The sequence below is a fragment of the Grammomys surdaster genome, unplaced genomic scaffold (assembly GCF_004785775.1).
Source record: "Grammomys surdaster isolate TR1022 unplaced genomic scaffold, NIH_TR_1.0 262, whole genome shotgun sequence".
Classification (NCBI taxonomy): Eukaryota; Metazoa; Chordata; class Mammalia; order Rodentia; family Muridae; genus Grammomys; species Grammomys surdaster.
The window spans coordinates 3,217,352-3,239,636 of NW_021604703.1; the positions used below are offsets into that span (position 1 = coordinate 3,217,352).

The 22,285-nt window shown below is 47.9% G+C and overlaps 1 protein-coding gene across 2 annotated transcripts in view; it reads right to left on the reverse strand.

Moving 5' to 3' along the window:
* The window catches only part of Fstl4 (follistatin like 4), a 419,001-nt gene that overhangs the window by 40,796 nt on the left and 355,920 nt on the right, over positions 1-22,285 (reverse strand). For both annotated transcript variants that reach the window (XM_028775986.1, XM_028775987.1), the window contains exon 7: positions 14,996-15,162. In XM_028775986.1, the coding sequence (XP_028631819.1) occupies positions 14,996-15,162 (167 nt within the window). The remainder of the gene's footprint in view (positions 1-14,995; positions 15,163-22,285) is intronic.

Sequence of the window (22,285 nt, forward strand, 5' to 3'; positions counted from 1 at the left end):
GAGAGAGAGAGAGAGAGAGAGAGAGAGAGAGAGAGAGAGAGAGATATCTATTCCCAGGGTTTCTACAGGAAGTGACCCAGTGAGCCAGTGAGTCTCAGCTCAAAGGTCTTTGCAGCCTCCCAGGATGGCTCTTCCTAGGTCAGGGCACAGGGGAGGTGTATGGGTAGAAATTCAATAAGCACAAGGCCCCAGCACCACCCTGGTTAGCTGTTCTTTCTTGTGGAGCTGTTTATGAAGTTGGGCCTTTCCAGGTACCTGCTACAGACAAGTTAGGATTCAAGATTTCTTAGTTGTCTGTAGAAATCCATCCCTTAGGAGGTTTGGCTTTAGCTGCCAGACATCTCCAAGGATGTGGGGCTTGGCACTATTGAGACCTTGAAGGACCTTGATGGGTAAGAAAAAGGGCTGCCCAGGATGGGCACTGTATTTTGGAGACACCTGGCACAGAGACTCAGGAGATCCAGAATTGGCTGAGGCTGTGTCCAAAAGCCCGATACTTCCCACTTATAAGCTGTGGAGAATCCGTGTGCCCTATCTGCCTAATGGGGGTCTTGGTGACCCAGGAGAGAATGCATGGGAGGCCAAGTGTAGGAGTACACACCTGCAACCCCAGGACTTGGGAAGTGGAGGCAGGAGGATGAGGAATTCTTGTAAGCTTGAAGCTAACCTGGGTCATATGAGACCCTGTCCTGGTTTGCTTTCTGTGCCTGTGATAAAACACTGATCAAAACCAACTTAGGGAGGGAAGAGCTTATCTCAGCTTATGGGTTCTAGTTCATCACCAAGGGAACCAGGGCATTCTGGAGACGTTAACTGTAGCAATGGCCATGGCTGACTTTGCCATCTTCCTGAGGGTACCACTAACTTCAGTGGTCTGAGCCTTCCTGTGTTGATCTCTAATGAAGAAAAGTCCCTCACAGACTTGCCTACAGGTCAGTCATATGGAGGCAGTTCCTCAATTGTGGTCCCCTCTTCTTAGGTGACTTTAGTTTGTGCCAAGTTGGCAACAATTAATGCACACAGAACCTGTCTAAACCCAACCCACCCAACATAACCCAACCCAACCCAACCTAACCCCAAGACAAAGGAAGGCACATAAAACTGTCTTCTGGCACAGGAAGCACAGCGTACATCTTTCCTGTTATTAGCACCTAGTTCTCTCTCCTGCCTGCTCCTGACTTCCCTGAGCTTTCTTCGTCTGCAGAGGCAGACTTGAGGCCATCAGCCGTGTACAGGATGTCTGTGAGCACTTAGGGCACCACTCCTCCCTCTGCAGCAGTGACACTCTCTCTTGCTCAGATCCCCAGAGTCTGATTGCAACCACATCTTTATGTGTGGGTATGTGGCTCACATCTGGGTATGTGGCTCAGCTGGTAGAGTGCTTGCCTGGTGTGCACAGTGCCTGGGGTTGCTACCCAGAGTGCTTAAACAGGATGTAATGGCACATGCCTGTAATCCCAGCATGCAAGCGATGGAGGTGTGAGGAGGAGTTCAAGGCCATCCTCAGTTACACCTACACCCTGACTTTGAAGCATCACCTCGCCCATTCCGACCACTCCGCAGAAGCCTTGGTCATAAAGAACACAGCAGAGAGCTGACTTATTCCTTGTCATAACACAGCCATGAGAGCTCACACCTGCGTTGTTGATGAAGAACTAATGGCTGATCAATACTGAGATGACAGATTTCTGTTTCCTGAATCAGAATATAAGTGTTTTGCTTGGAGTCCAGTGCTGGGAGGCCGGGTGCAGCCCCTTCTGTGTGTCTGTGTGTGTGTGTGTGTGTGTATAAGGGGGTGTGTAGCTCATCCTTAGCAGGGAGGGGTAGTGGGGGAAGCTCAATGCGCCACATGGTCAGATGCAGGCAGATTCCGCCCTAAAGTGGAGAGCTGCCTGCTGGGTCTAGTGCAGGGTCATTTGAAGTTTTCTTGACTCTCCTCATAACAGCTTTGGTAGGATCCTTGAAGGTAACCTTAAGCTCCAGTGGCCCCTTCTTATGGTCCCCACTTTGTCAGGGTTGCTAGTCACCTGTGTCATGGCATTTTGGAGGTTTAGAAGGGGTCTAGGTGAGGTTGCTGTCTAAAGTCAAACTCCCAGGGTATCATCTGAGAGTGGTACCCCATTAACATCAGCACACAAAACTCAAGAGGTTACTTGTATCAGGGTCTCATATGTGGCTAGCTCCCCGCTGGCCCTAACGGCCAGTGTTCTATATCTAGAAATAGGGGAGAAAAGAGTCAGGAAAAAATGCTGCCTGTCCAGACTTTGTTTTTGTAAACATTCCCAGAAGAGTATAACAATAACTGTTTACGCAGCCTCTATACCATGCCTCACCGTACACATTCCATAGAGATGGTTCAGAGGAGGATATGTACAGGCATGCAAACGCTGTCCCATTTTATACACAGGACTTGAACATCTCCAGATTTACACCACCTTATTTTATCTTCTTCGAAAACCCTCAAACATAAAGCAGACACCAGTGCTGTGGGGTAGTCAGAAGGACCTATTTGAAAACCCCTGATCTCTCTTACAACCTCCATAATGACACCTTGCACTCAGCCATCATGGTCTCATCTGGGGTGCAGAGATCCCCTACCTTTGTCTCCCTGAAGTGTGCTCATCCACATGGCTTCCCACAGAACAGGCTTTTTCAAGGAAACACCAGATGGCGCACATTCTCACCTGGCCTGGGAGATGGCGGCAGTGCTGCCTCCCCCCCCACCCCCCACCCCCATGCCTTCCACTCTGCCTTTGTGTGTCTGCTCCTCCTTTACAGGATTACAATTCAGGGAGCCTTTCACTTGCAGTCCCTGCCCACCCCCCACCCCCAGGCTGTCACTTATCTCTGCCTCCTCTAAGGGTGCCCACCTCTCACCTGACCACCACCCAACTTCTTCTCCTCCTCTTTGTATCACAATGCCTTGTTATTGTGTTTGCCACCTGTGAAACCCACTCTTAAGCTGCACAAGGAGGAGGGGATGCTTAGACTGTGGTCACTGCTGTGTCCACAGAGCTGAAGCCAGCAGTTCACATTCAGTGGTGTTTATTGAGTGGGCAGTAAGCCTCTGAGCGAGGCTTTCTGCAGGGATACAGTCGAGTTCTGGTTCTCTGGTATGGAAGTCTGGGTGTCCCGCTCCTCCTGCCTTCATATCTGATTAAGTGTTAATTAGCCATGCAAGGTCAATACGTGGGATTGCTCACAGCAAAGAGGGTGGCAGAATGGCAACGGATTGGTCCCAAGTATTCATCCATATGTACATTTGTGTATGTACAGGTACATATAGAGGCAAGAGGTCAACACCGGGTGCCATTCCTTAGGCGCCACCTAAGGATCTCTGCATTGGCCTGCAGCTTGCTGATGTGGCTGTGCTGGCTGGTCAGGGAACCCCAGGATCCTTCTGTCTCTGCTCTCCCAGCACTGGGATTACAAACATACACCAGCATATGTGGTTTCTCCTATGGGTTCCAGGGGTTGAACTTAGGTCTTCATCAACTTTAGGCACTTTACTGACTGAGCCATCTTCCAAGGCCTGCTGTAATCCTGTTTATCCTCTTCTCTATCATGTAGCCCTCTGAGGGACTTAGTTCTTTTGCATCCTTTAGGTCAGGGCATCTAGGATAGACTGGAGGTTTGGCTCATGGCAGCAGCAGTTACAAATGTTTATGCAGAGCCCCAGACTGTTGACTGTATACCTCTGTCTGCCTGCTTCTCTTGCCTCTCAAGAACAAGTCCTTGTTGAGAAGCAAGCCCCTGAGGTAGTGAGCCAGTGGGAGGAGCTGCACCAGCCCAGAGGGGACCAGAGAGCTGGCCAGATGCTTTACAGCTCTTTTGTTAAGTACAGAGCACATCACCGCCTGTGGTGTCAGCTCAGGGAGAGCCCGCCTCTGTAATAAATAAAATAATCTCTCTAGGCTGAAACAATAGACATCATATAATTACAGAACGGAATGCATATTGTTTTCTGGATATGAATACTGGCTGCAGAAATCAAATTACCTCATTGGATGTGAGAGAATTACTTTAAACATTGATTTATAAGAAGCTACATAAAACTAAGCCTGCAATCTTTCCTCTTCCGAATGCTTCCTGAGATGTGTCTGAATACTGCTATCAATGCTTGATTGCATCTCTGTAATTGTTTTTTTATGGATAGCTTTTTCCCTCTGATACATAGAAATGTATTAGCAAAATCAAAGTTCTTTCCAGAAATAAACAGATGCCAGATTAGACCATTCTTTGTATGGGTGCACATCCATTTTTGGGGGAAGAGACAATTTTACTTAAAGACATGATGTTTGTCTATTAAAAAGCGATTTTCTAAGTATTTGCCCTTATTAGAGAAAGTAATTAGATGAGACTTTAGTATTAAACAGTAGTTAAGCAGGGAGGAGGTGGGGGATGCTTCCACAGTGACACACTAGAGTCAGGAATAAGTAATGCTACAATGAGCCACCAAGGCTGAGTATTTGGTGACTCAGCGTTAAACATGAGGACTTCAGGGTGACACTAAAGTTCAGCTTAACTATACTGTCAAAGTTACAGCGGAAGCTCAGCTTGGAGACATTTATTCAGAACTTTCCATCCTTGCTCTTTCAAGAAGCATCACTGAGAGGGCTGGAGAGATGGCTCAGTGGTTAAAAGCACTGGCTGTTCGTCCAGAGGATCCAGGTTCAAGACCCAGCACCCACAGGACAGCTCACCACCATCTCTAACTCCAGCTTCAGGAGATCTGACACTCTCTTCTGGCCTCCCTGGGTACCAGACATGCACACAGTGCATACGTGTACATAAAGATAAAACACAAATACACAAGACAAACAAACCCAAGGAGCACCTCTGGCTCTTTTGGGGAAGGGGGATAAACAGGGGTCTCTGATTCCACACTGGCTTGATTCTATCTCCTAACACATCAGTCATCTTGGTATCTTGCCAGTCATATGTTCCCCACACTGAGTGACGGGTGGTAGACTGGCAGTAGCCAATACTCAGAGACACATGAATCACATGTTTAGTATCCAGACCAAGTGGAGTTCCCATGCATGCATTGGTATAAACATACAGCATCCATACAAATACATGTTTTGAACATCCTGGCATTGTGCTGGGATTATAGACAGGATCAAAAGTTCAAGTTCAAGGGGCGGCACCATGCATTAGTAGTTAAAGTCACTTAACCAAGCCTGGGACCTATATGGTAGAAGGAGAGAACCAACTCCTGCAAGTTATCCTCTCTCTCTCTCTCTCTCTCTCTCTCTCAAACACACACACTCAAACACACACACTCAAACACACACACACAAACACACACACACAAACACACACACACACACACACACCAACCAACCAACCAACCAGTCAGTTCTTCACAGCTGGCCACTTATGTTTGGGTGCCTATGTTGTCTTATTTCTCCCAGTTCCTCCAAGAACAGGTATAACATTCTAGAGACCCCAAACCTGTCCTCTTACTCAAGATCCTTTTGTATAAAGGATATTGCAGCAACATTCTGGGTGGTCACTGAAGCCTGAATGTGCAAATTTAGGCATTCCAGGCTCCCACACTGGGGCTGTCCTGCTCGTTTCAGGTTCAAGACCAGGAAAAGGGGTCAGAGATACATAAGAAGGTACTCCCTTCTGGAAGGAAAGCTCTAAGTTTCTTCAAGACTGCGGGGCATGTGTGGTCACTGGATGTCTTGAGTGACTACTCTCCCCATGACTGTGAGCTCAAAGAAGGTAGGTATCTCATATTTCTCCATCATCATGTTGTCCTTGGTGGGTCATGTGGTTCATACCACATAATGAACTCTGGTATGACAGCTGACAGGAGGGAGGCATGTACCTTAGGATGCTGTTCCTTATGGCATACGCCTGAAAGGACGGGCATCAAGATTTACCGTCATTCAAAGAAACTGCTAACTCTCGCCCTCCTCTGTAGAAAGATGGTGGCTCAGTCCCTAGAATGTTCTTAGGAGTCTTTGTTTATGGGGGATCTTCAGGCCAACTCTCTTGCTTCCTGAGAGGTTGCAAGCTAAAGGTCATCTACAGGGCAGGTTGTGATAAGGCTCCAGAAAGATCTCTGGACACCAAGGACTGGCCATACTAGTGTATACTGATGACGGGAAACAGCTCATCTGTGAAGGACCTCAGGAGGCATCTTGCTTGGAACTCTCTGGATTCTGCTGATGTCTTCTGACAGATTTACTCCTGTATTTTCCCTGCTGGAAACTGTCAACATGTAGCACTCCTCTGGCTGGAGTGTTGTGAGGTATAACTGGCAGCTGTTGGGCCCTATGACCAGGTACTGGAACCCCTAAGTGGGGCTCTCGGCCAGTGGCTAGTTGCCAGTGTATGCAAAGGATGTGAAGGGACTTGGTTATTAGGATGTGTGTGACAGCATCAATTGAGGTCCCAGACTTACTTGAATCAATTGTTTTTATCTGCAAGGCATTCCTCCTCCAAGTGACCCTTGGGTCACAAGTCCCCAGGTTGTGAAGGCTTAATGGGGTAATAGCCCCTGCTTCCAACCTGTTCCAACTACCATCATTAGAACATTCCAAGAGGACTTTTTTTTTTAATTTCATTTTTTTTGTAGGGATCAAGAGATTTTTGATCAGGATGTCCCCTCTTTGACCTGTTGCTTAAAACTCTTATGAACAGTTGGAAGTGGTATAAACCAGTATACCCTTTGGAAAAAGAGTTAGTAATAATATCTTTGCAAACTGAAAATGTCAGGGAAAGGGTCTCACTAAGTTGGTGAATGCTTTCCCAGCATTCATGAAGCCCTGGATTTGACCCCTTCAATTGCGTAAACCAAAGGTAGTGGGGCATGCTGGTCATGCCAGTAATCAGGAGGTGGCAGGAGGCAGGAGGATCAGATGTTCAAGAGTAACCTTAGCTACACTGGGGGATCAAGGCCAGCCTGAGCTACAGAATAGCCTATTTAAAAACAAACAAACAAACAAACAAACAAACAAACAAACAAACACAAACCCTTTCAGAACTGAATATGTGCTTCTCCAAAAAAGTTCCCTTACAGACTTAGGCAGATATGAAAACTGTGTATCTGGACGAGGGCTGTACCACCGGCAGTGGACAAAGTTAACACAAAGTAACAAAGAAACAACACTGAAGGTATTCTGGGTGGGGCACAGGACAAGGCAGAGCAGCTGTTCTGGTGTGTTCCTGGGGCTGCAGGCTCTTCTGGAGATTATCCTTTGGAGGGTTGGGCTCCAACCTGCAGTGGCCAAGAGGAACACTGGTTAGCCTCCTCCACTGGCTGGGCAGTGAGTCTGTGAGGAGTCCAGGAACTCTGCGTCCAGGATCTAGTTAGCTACTGAAGGCAGCACTGAGAGAGGAAAAGGTGAGCTGGAGGACCATACCTAAGAAGCAAATGCCAGAGGAGGCACTCAGGACAGTCGACCCACAGGCCCACAAGTTGGCACACCACAGACCTGGCACCTCATCTCCAGGACTGCCTTTTTTTCTTTTCTTTTTAATACAAGGCATCACGTGGCACAGGCTGGGTTTTAACTTGCAAACAGAAGACTTTCAACCTCCTGCCTCTACTGCCTATGAGCTAGGGTTACCACGCCCTGTTTACGCAGTACTGGGGATAGAACTCAGTGTTTGTGTATACAAGACAAGCAGTCCATCCACTGACCCACATCCCCAGCCCATGGATCACTCTGGACAATACATCAATAGTGTGAATCCACCCAAAGATCAAAAAGGCAGAAGGTTTAGATACCACCATGGTCTTTGACCCAAGCTAGAAAGAACTGCCCCCCACCCCCCGCCTTCAAGTACTGTGTTTTCAAAGAGTTTAAAACAAAATGTACCCAGGAGTTTAATGAGATGATCTTAATGCAGAATGACAGCTACTGTCTGCCGTGTGGCAAACGGCTCTCCATGCTAATCAAACGTCTCGCATCACGCCACAGTGCGTTCACGACCGCCTCGTACAAAGACAATAAAAATTAAATGAGTCATGAGCTCCTAAATCATTTTCTTTTTGGTCTTTTTCTTTCTTTTTTCTTTTCTTTCTTTCTTTCTTTTTTCTTTTTTTTAAAAGAACTCACTTCCAAAGAAACATTTGGAGAGAGCAAGCACATGCCTCATTAGAAATATTTGTTCTCGGTTTTACACAGTTTAGCCATGGGGGAAAGGGAACCTTCTAACAGATCCTTCAAACAATGGCACAGATACTTGCTTCTAGTGGGCTGTGTGTTGCTGCTTTTATCACTGTACTCTGCCTGCCAACAGTTGAAAGCTCCAAATACTGAGCTTCAGTTAAAGAAAAAAAAAGAAAAGAAGAAAAAACCAAAACAAAACGCACCGAAACGTCAAATCTACAACCGAATAAAGATTGGATCTTTCATGTTATTTGAGATATACTGAGTGTGTGACAAGTCTTTAAAATCTTTTAAAAAATATTTATTTATTTCTTGTTGGGTATATGTATATGCAGACCTGTGTATCATAGTCCACAGGCACACGTGCACACACACACACACACACACACACACACACACACGTATGCATGGCAGAAGATAACATGAGGGGCATGGTTATCTCCTTCTATCATGTGGGTACAGTGATTCTCCATGCTGGGCAGCAAGCTCCTGTCTTTACCCGCTGAGGCACTTTGCTATCCCATATCCCCCTTCTTTTTACTTTTTTTTCTTTTTAAAAGAGAAGAATCTAAGGGAGATAGGGGATGTAGCTCAGTGGTACAGTACTTGCTAAGCATGCACAAGGTCTTGGGTTTGGTCCTTAGATACACACACACACACACACACACACACACACACAAACACATGCACACACATATACACTTTGCTTTTTTTTTTCTCCCGGGAATGTCCTTACTGGGGCCAGAGGACAGTGGCTAACACGTCATACTTGACCCCACATCCAAGTGGATGCAGCTGTGGGACTTCAGGACCAGAAGCAGGTTGAGGGGACAGGCAGAGGCAGCCCTAGGGCATGGCAATGCCAGGCACTAAGTATTATGTCCTGTTATTAAGAAGCCCAAAGAGTGCCACTGGGTGGCAGACTGGCTGCAGGCCCCCAGGAAGCTCCTCTGCGTGCTTTAACCCCGCCCACCTTATGCAGTACTGAGGAGGGATGCAGTTGCTGGGAAGAGACCCGTCTAGTACCTGCTACCATAAGGCAGGGGCAGCTGGGAATCCATAGGAAAAACAGCACCAGCACTCAGTGACTCTACTGATCTAGTACCATCTGCAGCTTCGGGGATGCCCTGTCTCTGTTTCTGTCCCCTCATTGGGCAGGTGCTGTGACCCTTTGGGAAGAGTGAAGGAGTCATGGGGAAAAGGATACATGACACTATTCAGACAATGACACAGTCTGGGTTCCGGGGTGTCCCTCACTTGGCCTGGAGTGCTTAGAGAACCAGAAGACTGTGGTCCAGAGTGGGTTTGTATGTTTGCTTTGTGTACACAGGTAGCATCCATCCTCCTGCCTCTGGATGCCCAGTATGGGGCTGGGAGTAGCATATACACCCTTCTTTGACATGGACACTGGCTTAGCCCCAAAGCCTAGCTCTGAGCCTTGAAGAGATGGGAGGATGCAGGAAAAGCCAGCCAGGGAAGGGTGAGACATGGTTCTTTGTGATCTAGGCAAGAAAGCAAAATGCCTTCCTGCCTTCTGTGCAGGACACACACACACACACACACACACACACACACACACACACACACACACCTTAGAGTCCAGAGGGCCTTCTTTATCACTGAGCTGTGTGACCCTCAGGATAGGGAGACCCTGTAGAGCTTAACCTCTTCCTTTCTAATGGGACACCTATAGCAGTAGAGATCTTTCTGTTCCCTAAGATATCGTCGTGTCTGGGCAGAGCAACTCTCTCCAGGATGAACACCCTATCATGGGTTCTGGTTGCTGGGAGACACCTGTTACTGGCATTTTGTGAGTGACATAGAGTTGCTGTGTCACTTGGATAGAACAGAGACAGGAAGCTCTGGCTGCTGGCTTCTGATGCTCACAGTGGGATAGCCTATGGGGACATCATGGAGTGGGCTGGCGGTGGGGGTGGGGATCAAGGTCTCCTCTTCTTCCTCTACCAGACAGTAGTGTGAACACACTCTTTGGGGCAGCCTGACTGCAGAAGACAATATTTGGGTCAGTGACAGTAGCCATAGGTCCCTGAGGGTTGAGGTGAGTGAAGCCTAGGGCCAGATCTGAGACACATAGCTGTTTCAGGGCTGGAGAGATGGCCCAGCAGTTAAAATCACTGACTGCTCTTCCAGAGGTTCTGAGTTCAATTCCCAGCAACCACATGGTGGCTCACAAACATCTGTAATGGGGATCTGATGTCCTCTTCTGGTGCGTCTGAAGACAGCGACAGTGTACCCATATACATGAAATAAATAAATTAATTTAAAAAAGATAACTGTTTCAGTAAAGAAACCAATAGGTGGTCTGGAAGTAACTCATCTACAGGCTGCATATCACTGGCTCCAGGGACCATGGGTTGGAGCAGAAACCATCCATTTCTCATCAAGAGGGAGGTATATTATAACCTAGGAGCCTCTTGCAAGGGGTGCTGTGGCTGGCACTCTGCTCAGCTGCTTCTTCAGGGTGTGGGCACCTTCAATTGGGGTTATCTGCGGTTATAAGCCTGGGTGAAGCTGAAGCTATATGCACATGAAGTACTGGTGTGGGCAGTACTTCCGCAGAGGCCCTGAAAGGCCCAGGTTGGACTTTCTGATAAGGCGAAAGTCCTGTCAATGGAGCCGTAGCCACATGGAGGGAACCTTGGGCAGGAACCATGGTAGCTGCTCTGAATGTGTCCTGGACGAACTCAGAGGGGGGAAAGACTCGAGAGTTAGCCATGGGCCTCCCTCTTGTTCTAGGTCCCATGTTATTTGGGACTCTTCTTGGAGATATGTTCAAATTTAGGTTAGAAGAATCTCTGGTCTTGTGAAACAGCTGTATTTGATCACATTACTCCCTGGCCAAAACCCAGTAGCTCCCCTGAGTCTATGGGGGAAAACAGCAAAGGCTGTTAACATTAATATTCCAGGCCCTTTGGGAGTCTGTCCCCAACTGGGGCTTTTCTACTGCTCTCTCTTGCTCTTCCTGGTTGCAGGGAGCCTCAGTCAGGGCGGCTCCTTTCTGCAGCCCTTCCAACAGGTGTTTGTAGAAGTCCTGCCCCTCCCTGTGTGCTGGGGACATCATCTTTGCTCTGGGCCCCAGCACAGGGCTTTTGTGGCTCACTGGCACTTTGTAAGCAAATCAATGCTAAAATGATGACTGGCAAGCAAGTTGCTCTCTGCAGAACACAGGCAGCTCATCGCTCGCCTCCGGGCTAGAGGGGAGCATTGACTTTCTGATCAAATATTATTCTGATGCGCAAGGCATCTTTGATGTTTGCAAGTCAGAAAAGTTTAATTACATGTGTCATTAGGATGGCATTCTCTAATAGCTCTGTGACTGAATTCATTAACAGAATTCTTAACAGATAAGACAAGACAAATTAATATTTTGTTGCCCATGAAAGCGTCTCATTAAGAGAGTAGTGGAAAAGTGATTAATATTTTCTTGCCAATCAAGATGTCTCATACAAATGACAAAGAAAGGAGCCCCACACCTTTTTGTGTTTTCTAATCTCCCTGCCTCGGGTTTGGAAGGCTGATCCGCTTCCTTGGTTGGAAACCTTGTTGGCTACCAGGCATTAATTACAACTCTGTTGATTGTATTTCAGCGTTCACAGTGGCAGGGGGAATGGATACTGAGATGGCCACGAGGCTCTGAAAACCCCGAGAACCTCAGAATCTTTGGTCCTCCCAGGCTGTTCTCCCCTGGCCAATTCTTGCTTCGTAAATGCCCCAGGCCTTCTAAGGATCTGGACTCCCTGTCTTGAATCACAGGCTCCCTTTGCCCTGACTTATTCCTGGAGGTCCTCCTTCCTCTTCTGGGAGGGAGGGAGGGAGGAGGCTGCTGCAAACCTTCTGGGTATCTGGTATTGAGCTGGGCATTTTCCATACATGGTCAGCTTAATATTAATAATGTTAATAATAATAATGATAAGTAATGAAAATGAAGGTGATAGTGGAGCTCGTAGAATAGTCTATCAAGAATGTTCCATGCAACTTGTCTCTGTAAATCTATAAGGGAAGTACCCTCTCTCATTTACATATCACATATCACAGATGAGGCTCATTGAGACTTACGAAGGTCAGGGGCCCTTTCCAAGGTCACTCGATTAAGTGATAAACTGAGACTCAAACCTAGGCCTCTTTGAGACCACAGTCTATGTTCTTTATTAGCAGGTGGTGCTCCCCTCTCCCCGATGTAGAGGAGGCAGGCATGGGCATTGCACGAGTGCACTTGCATGTAGTGAGGACCCCCACGGAGCAGGTGCCACCCTGTACCTGTGTATGGGGCATCTGAGAAGCACAGACCCGCCTTGGCCTATTTGCAGGCTACCGACTCAACCATGAGCAAGTGTTTCTGGGAAGGTAACGAGAGACCATTAATCTCTGGTTGCACCCACAATTATCCAAATTGCTAACCTGATTTGAAAAGGAGAAACGCAATCGAGTTGGTGCTGGAGGCATGTTTGAGTAATTTAATTAACTGGTGGCAAGTGCACTAAGGAGCGTTTGCCTCTGCTTTTCTTTCTGATGTGTTTAAATAGAGCACCAAGTAACGCTCGAGAGGTTAGTCAGTCACCAGTGGCCCTGGCCTATTGAGGAGATAGTCACAGTGGCCAAAGGAGTTTGTAAATGGATGCTAATTATGAGAGATTCTATATATACAAGCTCACACATCCAACACACACACACACACACACACACACACTCAATACACGTATACATACACACATGCACTTGATACTCCCCACACATCCAACATACAATCATACTCAACACACACATGCACCCACACACTCAACATACACACACACACAAATTACACATATATATACTTACACTCAACACACACACACGCATACACACACACACATGCACACACACAAATTACACATATATATACTTACACTCAACACACACACACACACACACACACACACACACACACAAATACACACAGGACACTGAACTTTCTTGTTATGATCTCAGGCATGGCCTGGCCAGCTCAGATCCAGAGGATGAAGGGATGAAGGATTCTACTTAAGGAGTGTCTATCAGGCATCCACCGGGGCAGTGCTTTACCGACACTCAGAGAGGGAGGGGAGAAGATACTGGCTGTCCATACCATGTAGGGGAAATCTCAGGGAAATAGCCCTGCCTGGTGTGACAAGATGGTTGAGGACATGCATCTGCCAGGTTAGAAACTCCAGAGTGGTCACCCTTTCCAGCTGCTTCTCCTATGTTCTGCAAGTTCCACCTGAAGGAACCCAGAGTCTTAACTCTCTACTCTAATGGCATCTATACCTTGGGCTGGACCCCTTACACCATGATAGATTCAGCACTGGAAGGATCTTCAGATCATGAGTTTAGCTGCCATCTTGAGGCTGGCTGCATTGCTGACTACAGACTCTGCTTGTGCTTGCACATCCCCAGGGATGGGAGGCTTATTCTACCAGGAGACGGGCTCAGTGGCAGTGATGGTGAACCATCTCAAGAGCTCAGATCAGTCTACTTTATGGTCACATGGTTCAGGTCAACTCTCTCTACCCTCCCCCCTACTCTACCTCCTTATAGATAGTCAGGATCTGACCATTCACCCACGAGTCTTCCTTTTCTGACCCAAGAATCCTATTGTAGACCCATTGTTCTGTCCTGAGTCAAGAAGACCAGGGAGGTCTCCTCTGCTTGAAAACTATACTCCTCTTATTTTTAGCCCAAGATCCACAGCTACCCCAGCATCTCACCAACATGGGTAGCATGGCTGATGTCTGGGTAGTCAACTCTTTGCCAAAGCTAGACCAATTGATGTATTAGTCCATGTCTTCTTGAAGTTCAGTGGAAGGGAGGGATTCCCCAGGTTGCTTTCTTAGGGATAAATTTACCAGGGATCAGCAGGCCCAGTGATTATTCAAAATCACAAATCTGGTATAGAACTAGCTGTCTAGACCCTGAATACTTCAGGGTCCAGAAGTATTCCTATTGGTCACACCAGTATCACCCACCAATGTGAATCCACCCACCTGCTCTCTTCTAATGGGGAACGTGTATGTGAGTATGTATGGTGTGTTGTGTGTGTGGTGTACGTGTGTGTGCATGTGTGTGCTGTGTGTATATGTGTGCATGTGTGTGTATGTTGGGTATATGGGTTTATATGTACAGAAGCGCTTACAGTTGGCATCAGTTTGTAAATGCCTTTGGACACTGTGATTGGTTCCATGCTAAACCAGGGCCACTCATGACTGAATAACCTACATGCCCAGCTAAGGAGGGAGGCAGCTTGAAGATCTTTGAATCCGCATGTACTTACCCACCAAAGAAGATCCTCAAAGCAAGCCTCCTCTGGCCTAACTTGGCCCCCTCCTACCTTGTGTGTACACATACCTTCCCTTCAAACAGTCACCCTGCTCATTTTTGCCCTCCACAGGGACCACCCTTCTGCCCACACTCTATCTAGTATAGAGCGGGGATCTCCTCCTTGTAGTTCCTGGCCAGTGTCTCTCTCTGGCTCTCTGACAGCTTGTGGCCCATCCCTGTGAGGGATGACAGTGGGCTCACACAGCCCTTTCCTCTCCAGATCCCAGGTTTAGGGCCTATATTAGGCCTTTGGTAAATCAGGGCCCAGGCCAGCTGCCACCTGCCCTGGCCATGCGCCTCCCGGTTGGTAACCCCTCTCCTTTGACTAGATATGACTCTCATTCAGCATGACTGTAATTCATCACATCCTCTTCATTCAGGGACTTGGATCCTCTAAAGCTGTCAGGCTGAGCATGGACCTATTAAAAGGAAGCCCTTTGCCACTATGGCCACATGGTACCCCACAAATCGGCATCCCTGGGATATAACACCGGCACTCGGTGACTTACATTGATGTCTTCCAGGCCCAGGAAGCTCAGAGTGAGCCCATTGCGCTTCCAGATGATTGGTGGTCTCAGGTCTCCACGAATAGCACAGGTCAGCACTGTGCTCAGGCCCACAGTCACTGTGGTCACACTGACCCTGTCCTCAGGGGCGAGGCTCAGTTGAATCACCTCTGTAGAGAGAGAGGAGAGAACAGTCAGAGGCAGACACAGAGGTCAAATCCCAACTCTAGGTAAACAGTTATGGATTTACCTAACAGCAGGGTTAAGGGGAGCTTTGGGCCCCCAGAAATGGTTTATAACATGCCAGCTAAATACACTGATAGACGCCCTTGCTGGGTGATCATTACAATGATGTCTAACTAATGTCTGAAAGGTTCTACATGTCAAAACCAGTCAGGAACCTGGCTAAGGTGGACGGGAAACATCTGGGCCATGGGTTCGTGAATGGACTTGAAAATACCAGTTGCCAGGTCCCATAAGGCCCACCCAGCAGAGAGCTCACAGAGCTCGTTGCAGGGTAGGCTACTTGGAGTGCTCTGGCTTAATGAAGTTGGAACCTGCTAAGTACGGTCAAGGTCTATTGGTGAGCCGAGAGGTATGTCATCCATCTGGGGGTAGCTTAAAGGTTGCACTGTCTGAGGTCTGGCGAATGAACTGGCTGACCTTTGAAAGTCTGTTTCTGCCTGAAGATTCACTGAGCTTGGATTTGGATTTCTGTTCTGTGACTATGCACTGTGGCCTTTCATTATTTATTTATTTATTCATTCATTTATGTATTTTTCTCAGAGTATTTTTCAGGCTGGCCAAATTATGAATCCTTGCCATTTCTGCTTGCTAACTGGCATGGAGACTGGTCATTCTTTAGGCAAACATAGAAGGATCTAAAATATTTCCACCCCCTACCCCCCCCAGGCTTTCTGAAACTCTCAGGATTTATGAAAAATTAATTGAATCTAGTCTGCTCAATGCAAACATGGGACTAGGTTACAGCGGAGGGGATGGAACGGGTGTCCCCTGCTCTTTCTCCATGTCCTCTGAGGGGCTGGGGAGGCAGGTTGGCTCGGGGGTGGGTATGTGTGTCTGTACGTAGTCTAAGGGACTGGCAAAACTATAAGGTGCTCTTCTGTCTCACTATGCCGTTGTTTTGGGACATAGATCCCCTGACAGATATATCCTTCAAAGTGTTGGAAACAAAGCATAAAGTGGGAGCTGAGCTCTGTGGGATGCTGGAAGCCAGGAGCTAGAGTGGCATCACCTCAGGCTGTGCATCTGGACTGCATGCTCTTTTGCCAGAACGTGGGGGAGGGGAACAGGACAGAAAAGAGGTGCAGGTTTAGCACTGCAGAGTGCGAGCTGTAGGGTCAGATCCACAGCAGCAAAGTCTCTTCCTTGCCACTTAGTGGTCCTGCTCTGGGCCTGTGAAGATGATCAAGCTGTACAGAAGGCGTTCCCGCGGCGTTTGTTAGATGGATGGGTGAACAACAGAGAAAATGAAAATAAAGGAGCTCAAGAGCCGAGAGGGCAGCGGGGAGGGGCGGTCACTTCGAGGAAAAATGTAACTGGAGCGGAGGAGCCAGTGTGAGGAAAGATAAGCACCGGGTGATGGATGTGGACGGGGCCGGCATAATATTTCACAAACATTATAGTGATGCATTTCAAGTTTCCTCTTAAATCATGGTCGGCCTGCTGCCCTCCCACCTCTGGCCCAGGATTGTTACTGCTCAGGGTAGGGAAAAAGAGGGTGCAGACTGTGTGGCAAGACCAAGAACCAAGGCTTTGCAGACTCGGAGGATGGGAAAGAGGGTGTGATGGAAGGGGGTGAGGAAGGCAGGGAAGGAGAGAGGGAGAGAAAGAGGGAGGGAGAGGAAGAAAAAGGGAGAGAGAAAAAGAGGAAGAGAGAAAAGGAGGGAGGGAGAGAGGGAGGGAGGGAAGAAGGGCAGAGAGGGAGAGAGAGGGAGAGAGAGGGAGAGGGAGGGAGGGCGGGCGGGAGAGAGAGAGAGAGAGAGAGAGAGAGAGAGAGAGAGAGAGAGAGAGAGAGAGAGAATTTGATGAAACTATAGTGTAGTTCCTACTGAGCTCTCAAGGTCTTGGAGCTCAGGTGCCAGGGTTCTCAGCCAGAGAAAGGAGCTCTTCCTCATCAGATGACCACTGTGCTCTGGGATCAAGAAGATGGGTGCAATGCTGCTTTTGCCCCAGGGGACTATGGGAATAAGAAGAGACTCTCCCAGGTATGTAAAGGAAGGGATCCCGAGGGGCTTTGAAAGACGCTGCACACTCCTATAGCAGTCTGTTCCCTGCATCCTGTGAGCTGGACTGAAGCCTGATGGTGTGCTAATGGCTGAGAGGGGTTGTGGGAGGCTCAGCTCGATTCGAGGCAGGGCTGACCTTTGTCGCCTGGAGACCCTGCTGGTTGGAACTAGGAGGAGCAGGAAAGACGCCATGCTACTTCCCTGGAAGCCAGCCTGGAGGGCAGCTTGGATGAAGCTGCACAGAGAAGCTCTCTGAACTGTGGAGTTGTTGGCATGGACCAGGCTTACCAATGGAGGGAGCGTCTAGTCGCCTCTTTCTCAGTGCCTTGGGGGAAGGAATGAGGCTAGGTACTAAAGGGACCACCACTCTCTGCATCTGACCTCCATCAAAACGAGAAAGACAGGCCAAGCGATCATCACAGCGTTTGCAGGAGACAAGGCTTCCTTCTCCTGGTCCCTCCAGCTCCACTTCTCTGCTGTGGTTTCCCCAGGTGCCTGCATCACATCCCTAGGTAACTAACACACAGTGGTGCCCCTCTGCTTGGACCTCTGTGGACTCTTATGAGTATAGTGGGCATCTGTGAGGCCTGGGAAACACTGCCTTCCAAGACAAGGAGGAGCCTGGGAATCTCAAAGTGGGGCACTGCAAAGCAGAGAATGAGAGGCAGGCAATCTGATGGGTTAAGAGTTCTGGATGGCAAGTACTGGCTTTCATGCAGGATAGGGCTCTGACATGAACTGTAGAATCCCCTCCTTCATGGGACCGCCAGGGTCCCAACTTTCATGAAAGGTAGGGCCAAATACAAACAAGGCAAACATCCAGGGGTCAGGGCAGTGGGAGCCTACTACGACCCTCCCAGCTCGGTGATGCATCTTTGTCGGCTGGGGTCCTCATCATTTGTATGTATGAAGACGTATACTTTGTGCAGGAAAAACTCGTGCAAAATTAGAATGCGTGAATACCCGCAGAACCATCGTAATTCTGCTCCTGTCAGCTACACAAATATTAACCAAACAGCAAATATTTGGATCATTTAAAGTTTAATTAAATGAATGTTTTATTGGATTTAATTCGTGTCAATATTCCCCAGCTCCTTTTAAAATTCTAAAGAGATTTACGGTTACTGAGCCCTCCTCTCCCACCCTGGTTTCTCTATTTACTGTTAAGCAAGCTTTCACTGGCAGCCCTTGCTTTCAGGCTAAGTGGGAAGTCCAGGCAAGTAGCGTTCTGAGGTAAACTTGGGGGGTTGGGGGCAGTCAGGAGCTGGGGTTAAGTGGACAGGAAAGGACTCCTTACTTCTGAACCTGGCTTGGCTTCTGAGAAGTGGAGGGATCTTGGGCAGGTCCCTTCCTTTCCTTAGTCTTCAATGTACGTATCAATAAAATGAAAAAAAAATTGGCTAGGAGGCCAAGGGGCTCACTGTCATTGACTTTTCTCATTGTTGTGACTAAATATGGACAAGAAATTGCTAGTGGTGGTTTGAATATGCTTGGTCCAGGGTGTGGTACTATTAGGAGGTGTGGCTTTGTTGGAGAATGTGTGTCACTGTGGGGGTGGGCAATGAGGCCCTTCTCCTAGCTACCTAGAAGACAGCAGTCCTCTCCTGTTTGCCTTTGGAACCAGATGTGGAAGAAGATGTAGAACATGCCTGAGTAGACAGCTCCTCCAGCGCCATGCCTGCCTAGATGCTGCCATGCTTCCTGCCTTGATAATAGTGGACGGAACCTCTGGACCTGTAAGCCAGCCCCAACTAAATATTGTCTTTTATAAGAGTTGCCTTGGTCGTGGTGTCTGTTAAGAGCAGTAAAACACAAACTAAGACACTGCTTAAGGTGGGAGGCTTTATTTTTGCTTATGGTTTGAGAAGGGATCTATCCCACCATGCTGAGGAAAGCTTGGTAGCAGGAGAGCACTGGACATATTGCATCTGGAAGCAGGAAGCAGAGAGAGACAAATTCTGATGCTCAGCTTGTGTTCTCCTTTATCTTTTCCCACTCTAGTACCCTACCTGATGGGGAGTTGCTCACATCATTCAGGGTGGTTCCTCCTCCCTGTGGTGGATTGAATGAGAAGCAGCTCCCATAAGGCTGGGGTATTTGAATACTTGGTTCCCGGTAGGTGGCGCTGTTTGGGGAGGTTTAGGTGGTACATCTGCTGGAAGTATATCACCAAAGAAAGGATTTGAGATCCAATATTCTGGCCCTGCTCTCAGTTTGCTCTCTACTTTGTGCTTGAGTTTGGAGCCAAGAGCTCCCAGCACACTGGTGTGCCTCTTTACCACGATCAACTGGTATTCTTCTGGAACTGTAGGCCAAAATAAACTCTTTCTTCCATAAGTTGCCTTTGGTTTTGGTCATGTTTTATCATAGCAATAGGGAAGAAATGAACACATCCTTCCTCGGTTACACCTCTCTGGAAACTTCTCACAGACATATTCAGAGGTGTGTCTCCTAGGTGGGTCTAAAACCAACCAAGCTAACAAGTGGTTAAGCACCACCTATAAACTGTTAGATTCTACAGCTCTGAGTAGACAGTTCTGAGTGGATGCCCCTGCAGAGCCCTTTCATCCAGCAGGTGGTACCTGCCTCGCATCCTTATCCTCCAGGGTTTTCTGCCTCTGCTCTTTGCCCATTTGCTCACTATTGTAAGAGATATGTCTCAAGTAGAAGCACCAGGCATTGCCAGGCCTCCCAAGAGCTTCCCCTTTGATGCCTCTTCTCTTATCCAATGGCTTCCAATGGCTTCCTACATGACTCTCTCTAAATGTGGTTTCAATGTGAAATGTTCCCCATCAGCTTTAGCAGGTGGAGCCTTGCTAGAGGAAGTGGGTCACCAGGGAGGACCTTCAGGCTTTATAGCCCAGCCCTACTTTCTGTTAACTCTGCTGTCTTCAGCTGGTTTCCTGCTCCTTGTATCTAAAACTGCGTGTGTGTGTGTGTGTGTGTGTGTGTGCCTGCATGTGTGTGTGTTTATGTGCCTGCATGTGTGTGTATGTGTGTGTATTTAAGTGCTGGTGTATACACTTACGTGCATGTATACGGAGACCAGAGCAGTGCTCTGAGTCCATAGGGACATGAATGTCTCTGCTATGAGATCTGGCACTGGAAAGCTGCTGGGTGATGAAGGATCTTAAGGAAAGTAAGAAAATCAGGTGGTCAGAGTTTGGGTACCTAGCATGCTGTGGCTCAGGCTTTCTGGCATACATGGGCTTCCTCTTGCTTCCCCCTGGTGTAAGGAGATAGGACATACACTGTGACAACTGTCAGGTCTGTACAAGTGACCTCCTTTCGGCAAGGGTGGCTCTCATGGCTGGGTGGTCTGTCCTGTAGCTATGGAGCTGTTTGTGACTAGCATGGTGCCTGGCACATAGTAGGTGTGCTGAGGCCTAACCTTTTTCTCCTTCCCTGCCCCAGGGTAGTACGTCCTTCATTTTGCAGACAAAGTGTTATAGGCACTGGCCTCTACACTCCTGCCTTCACAGATGTTGGAGAGAAGGGTGTCTATGGAGAACCTAGACGTCTTCCTTAAGCAGGCTTGAAACCGAGTTAAGGAGGGGTAATGAAGTGGTCAGATTGCCCCTGTGGTTAAACATCCTTAATGCTATGACTATGCTGTCCCCACTATTCCAGAAGCATCTTCCCACATATACACTAATACAGGGCCTCTATCCATAAGAAGGTCTACATCGATATGTCACCTGCATGATGGTTTACATATCGCCTGTATTAGTGACTTTTCTATTGCTGTGCTAAAACACCACGATCACAGCAACTTACAGAGTTTATTGGGACTTATGGTTCCAGAGGGATAAGAGTCTGTCATGGCGGGGAGACTGGGATGGCAGCAGCAGCAGGGAGCTGAGGGCTCACACAGTGCATGGCTAGCACACAGAGAGAAAACTGGGAATGGCGAGAGGCTTTAAAACCTCAAAGCCCGCTTCTAGTGACACACCTTCCCCCAACAAGGCTACATTTCCTAAACCTCCCAAAGAGTGCCATCAATTGTGCACCAACTGTTCAAATGCCTGAGACTATGGGGGACCCCTTATCTAAGCTACCACATTCCCTATTGTTGGCTTTCCTAGAGGATCATGGGAGGAAATACCCTAAAAGGAAAATCAAGTCCACCATGATGCAAAGGAAACAGGGTTAGCTTACCCCATGAGCATGCCGTCTACCTCATAAATATTCATTAAAGCATCTTTAAAAGTCACAGTATAGGACTGGAGAGGTGGCTTAGTAGTTTGCTACTGCAGAGGACGAGTTTGGTTGAGAGCACCTGTATTAGGTGGCTTACAACTGCCTGTAACTACAGCTCCAGGGAATCTGATAGTTCTGGACTCTGTGGGTACACACACACACACACACACACACACACACACACACACACACAGGGGGGGGGGGGGGGGGAGAGAGAGAGAGAGAGAGAGAGAGAGAGAGAGAGAGAGAGAGAGAGAGAGAGAGAGAGAAAGATTTAAAAATTCACAATACAGACCCACTAGGCAGCTGCTCTACCTTGAGACAAACTCTCTTACTACAATCTCTCTTTGGTGTGTTCTAGCCAAATGAACTTCTGTTTAAACTGTTTCTGTCTCTTGATGGAATTATTTCCTTTGAGAAGAACCTAGAAACCCTCATGTCAGGCTAACCTTCCTCTTCCCAGAAAGCAGGAGGTCATATGATTTCAGCTGCTGGAGAACCGAGTCTGTCTCCACGTCCGTTCCTCTCCCAGTGAACTTGAACTCAGTGAGACTCACAAAGGCAGTAGCACCAGCTCAAATGGAACTCTGGTACTTCCTAGCTAAAGAAAATGAAATGTCTCCAATTCTCACCAAGTTGGTGTTTGTTTTCTTTTTGTCAGAAATGAATTTAACAGCTGGCACATGGTCAAGCCTGGACATAATGCTATGTTTCAGAGGGTGCCATCAGTGAAAACTCGTTACAAGGTTAGCCAGTCTGCATACCAATGCATTCTATCTTTTGTTTTTGTTTTTTTCTTCTTGGTGTGTGTGTGTTGATATGTGTGAGTGTGGGCAGGCACTCA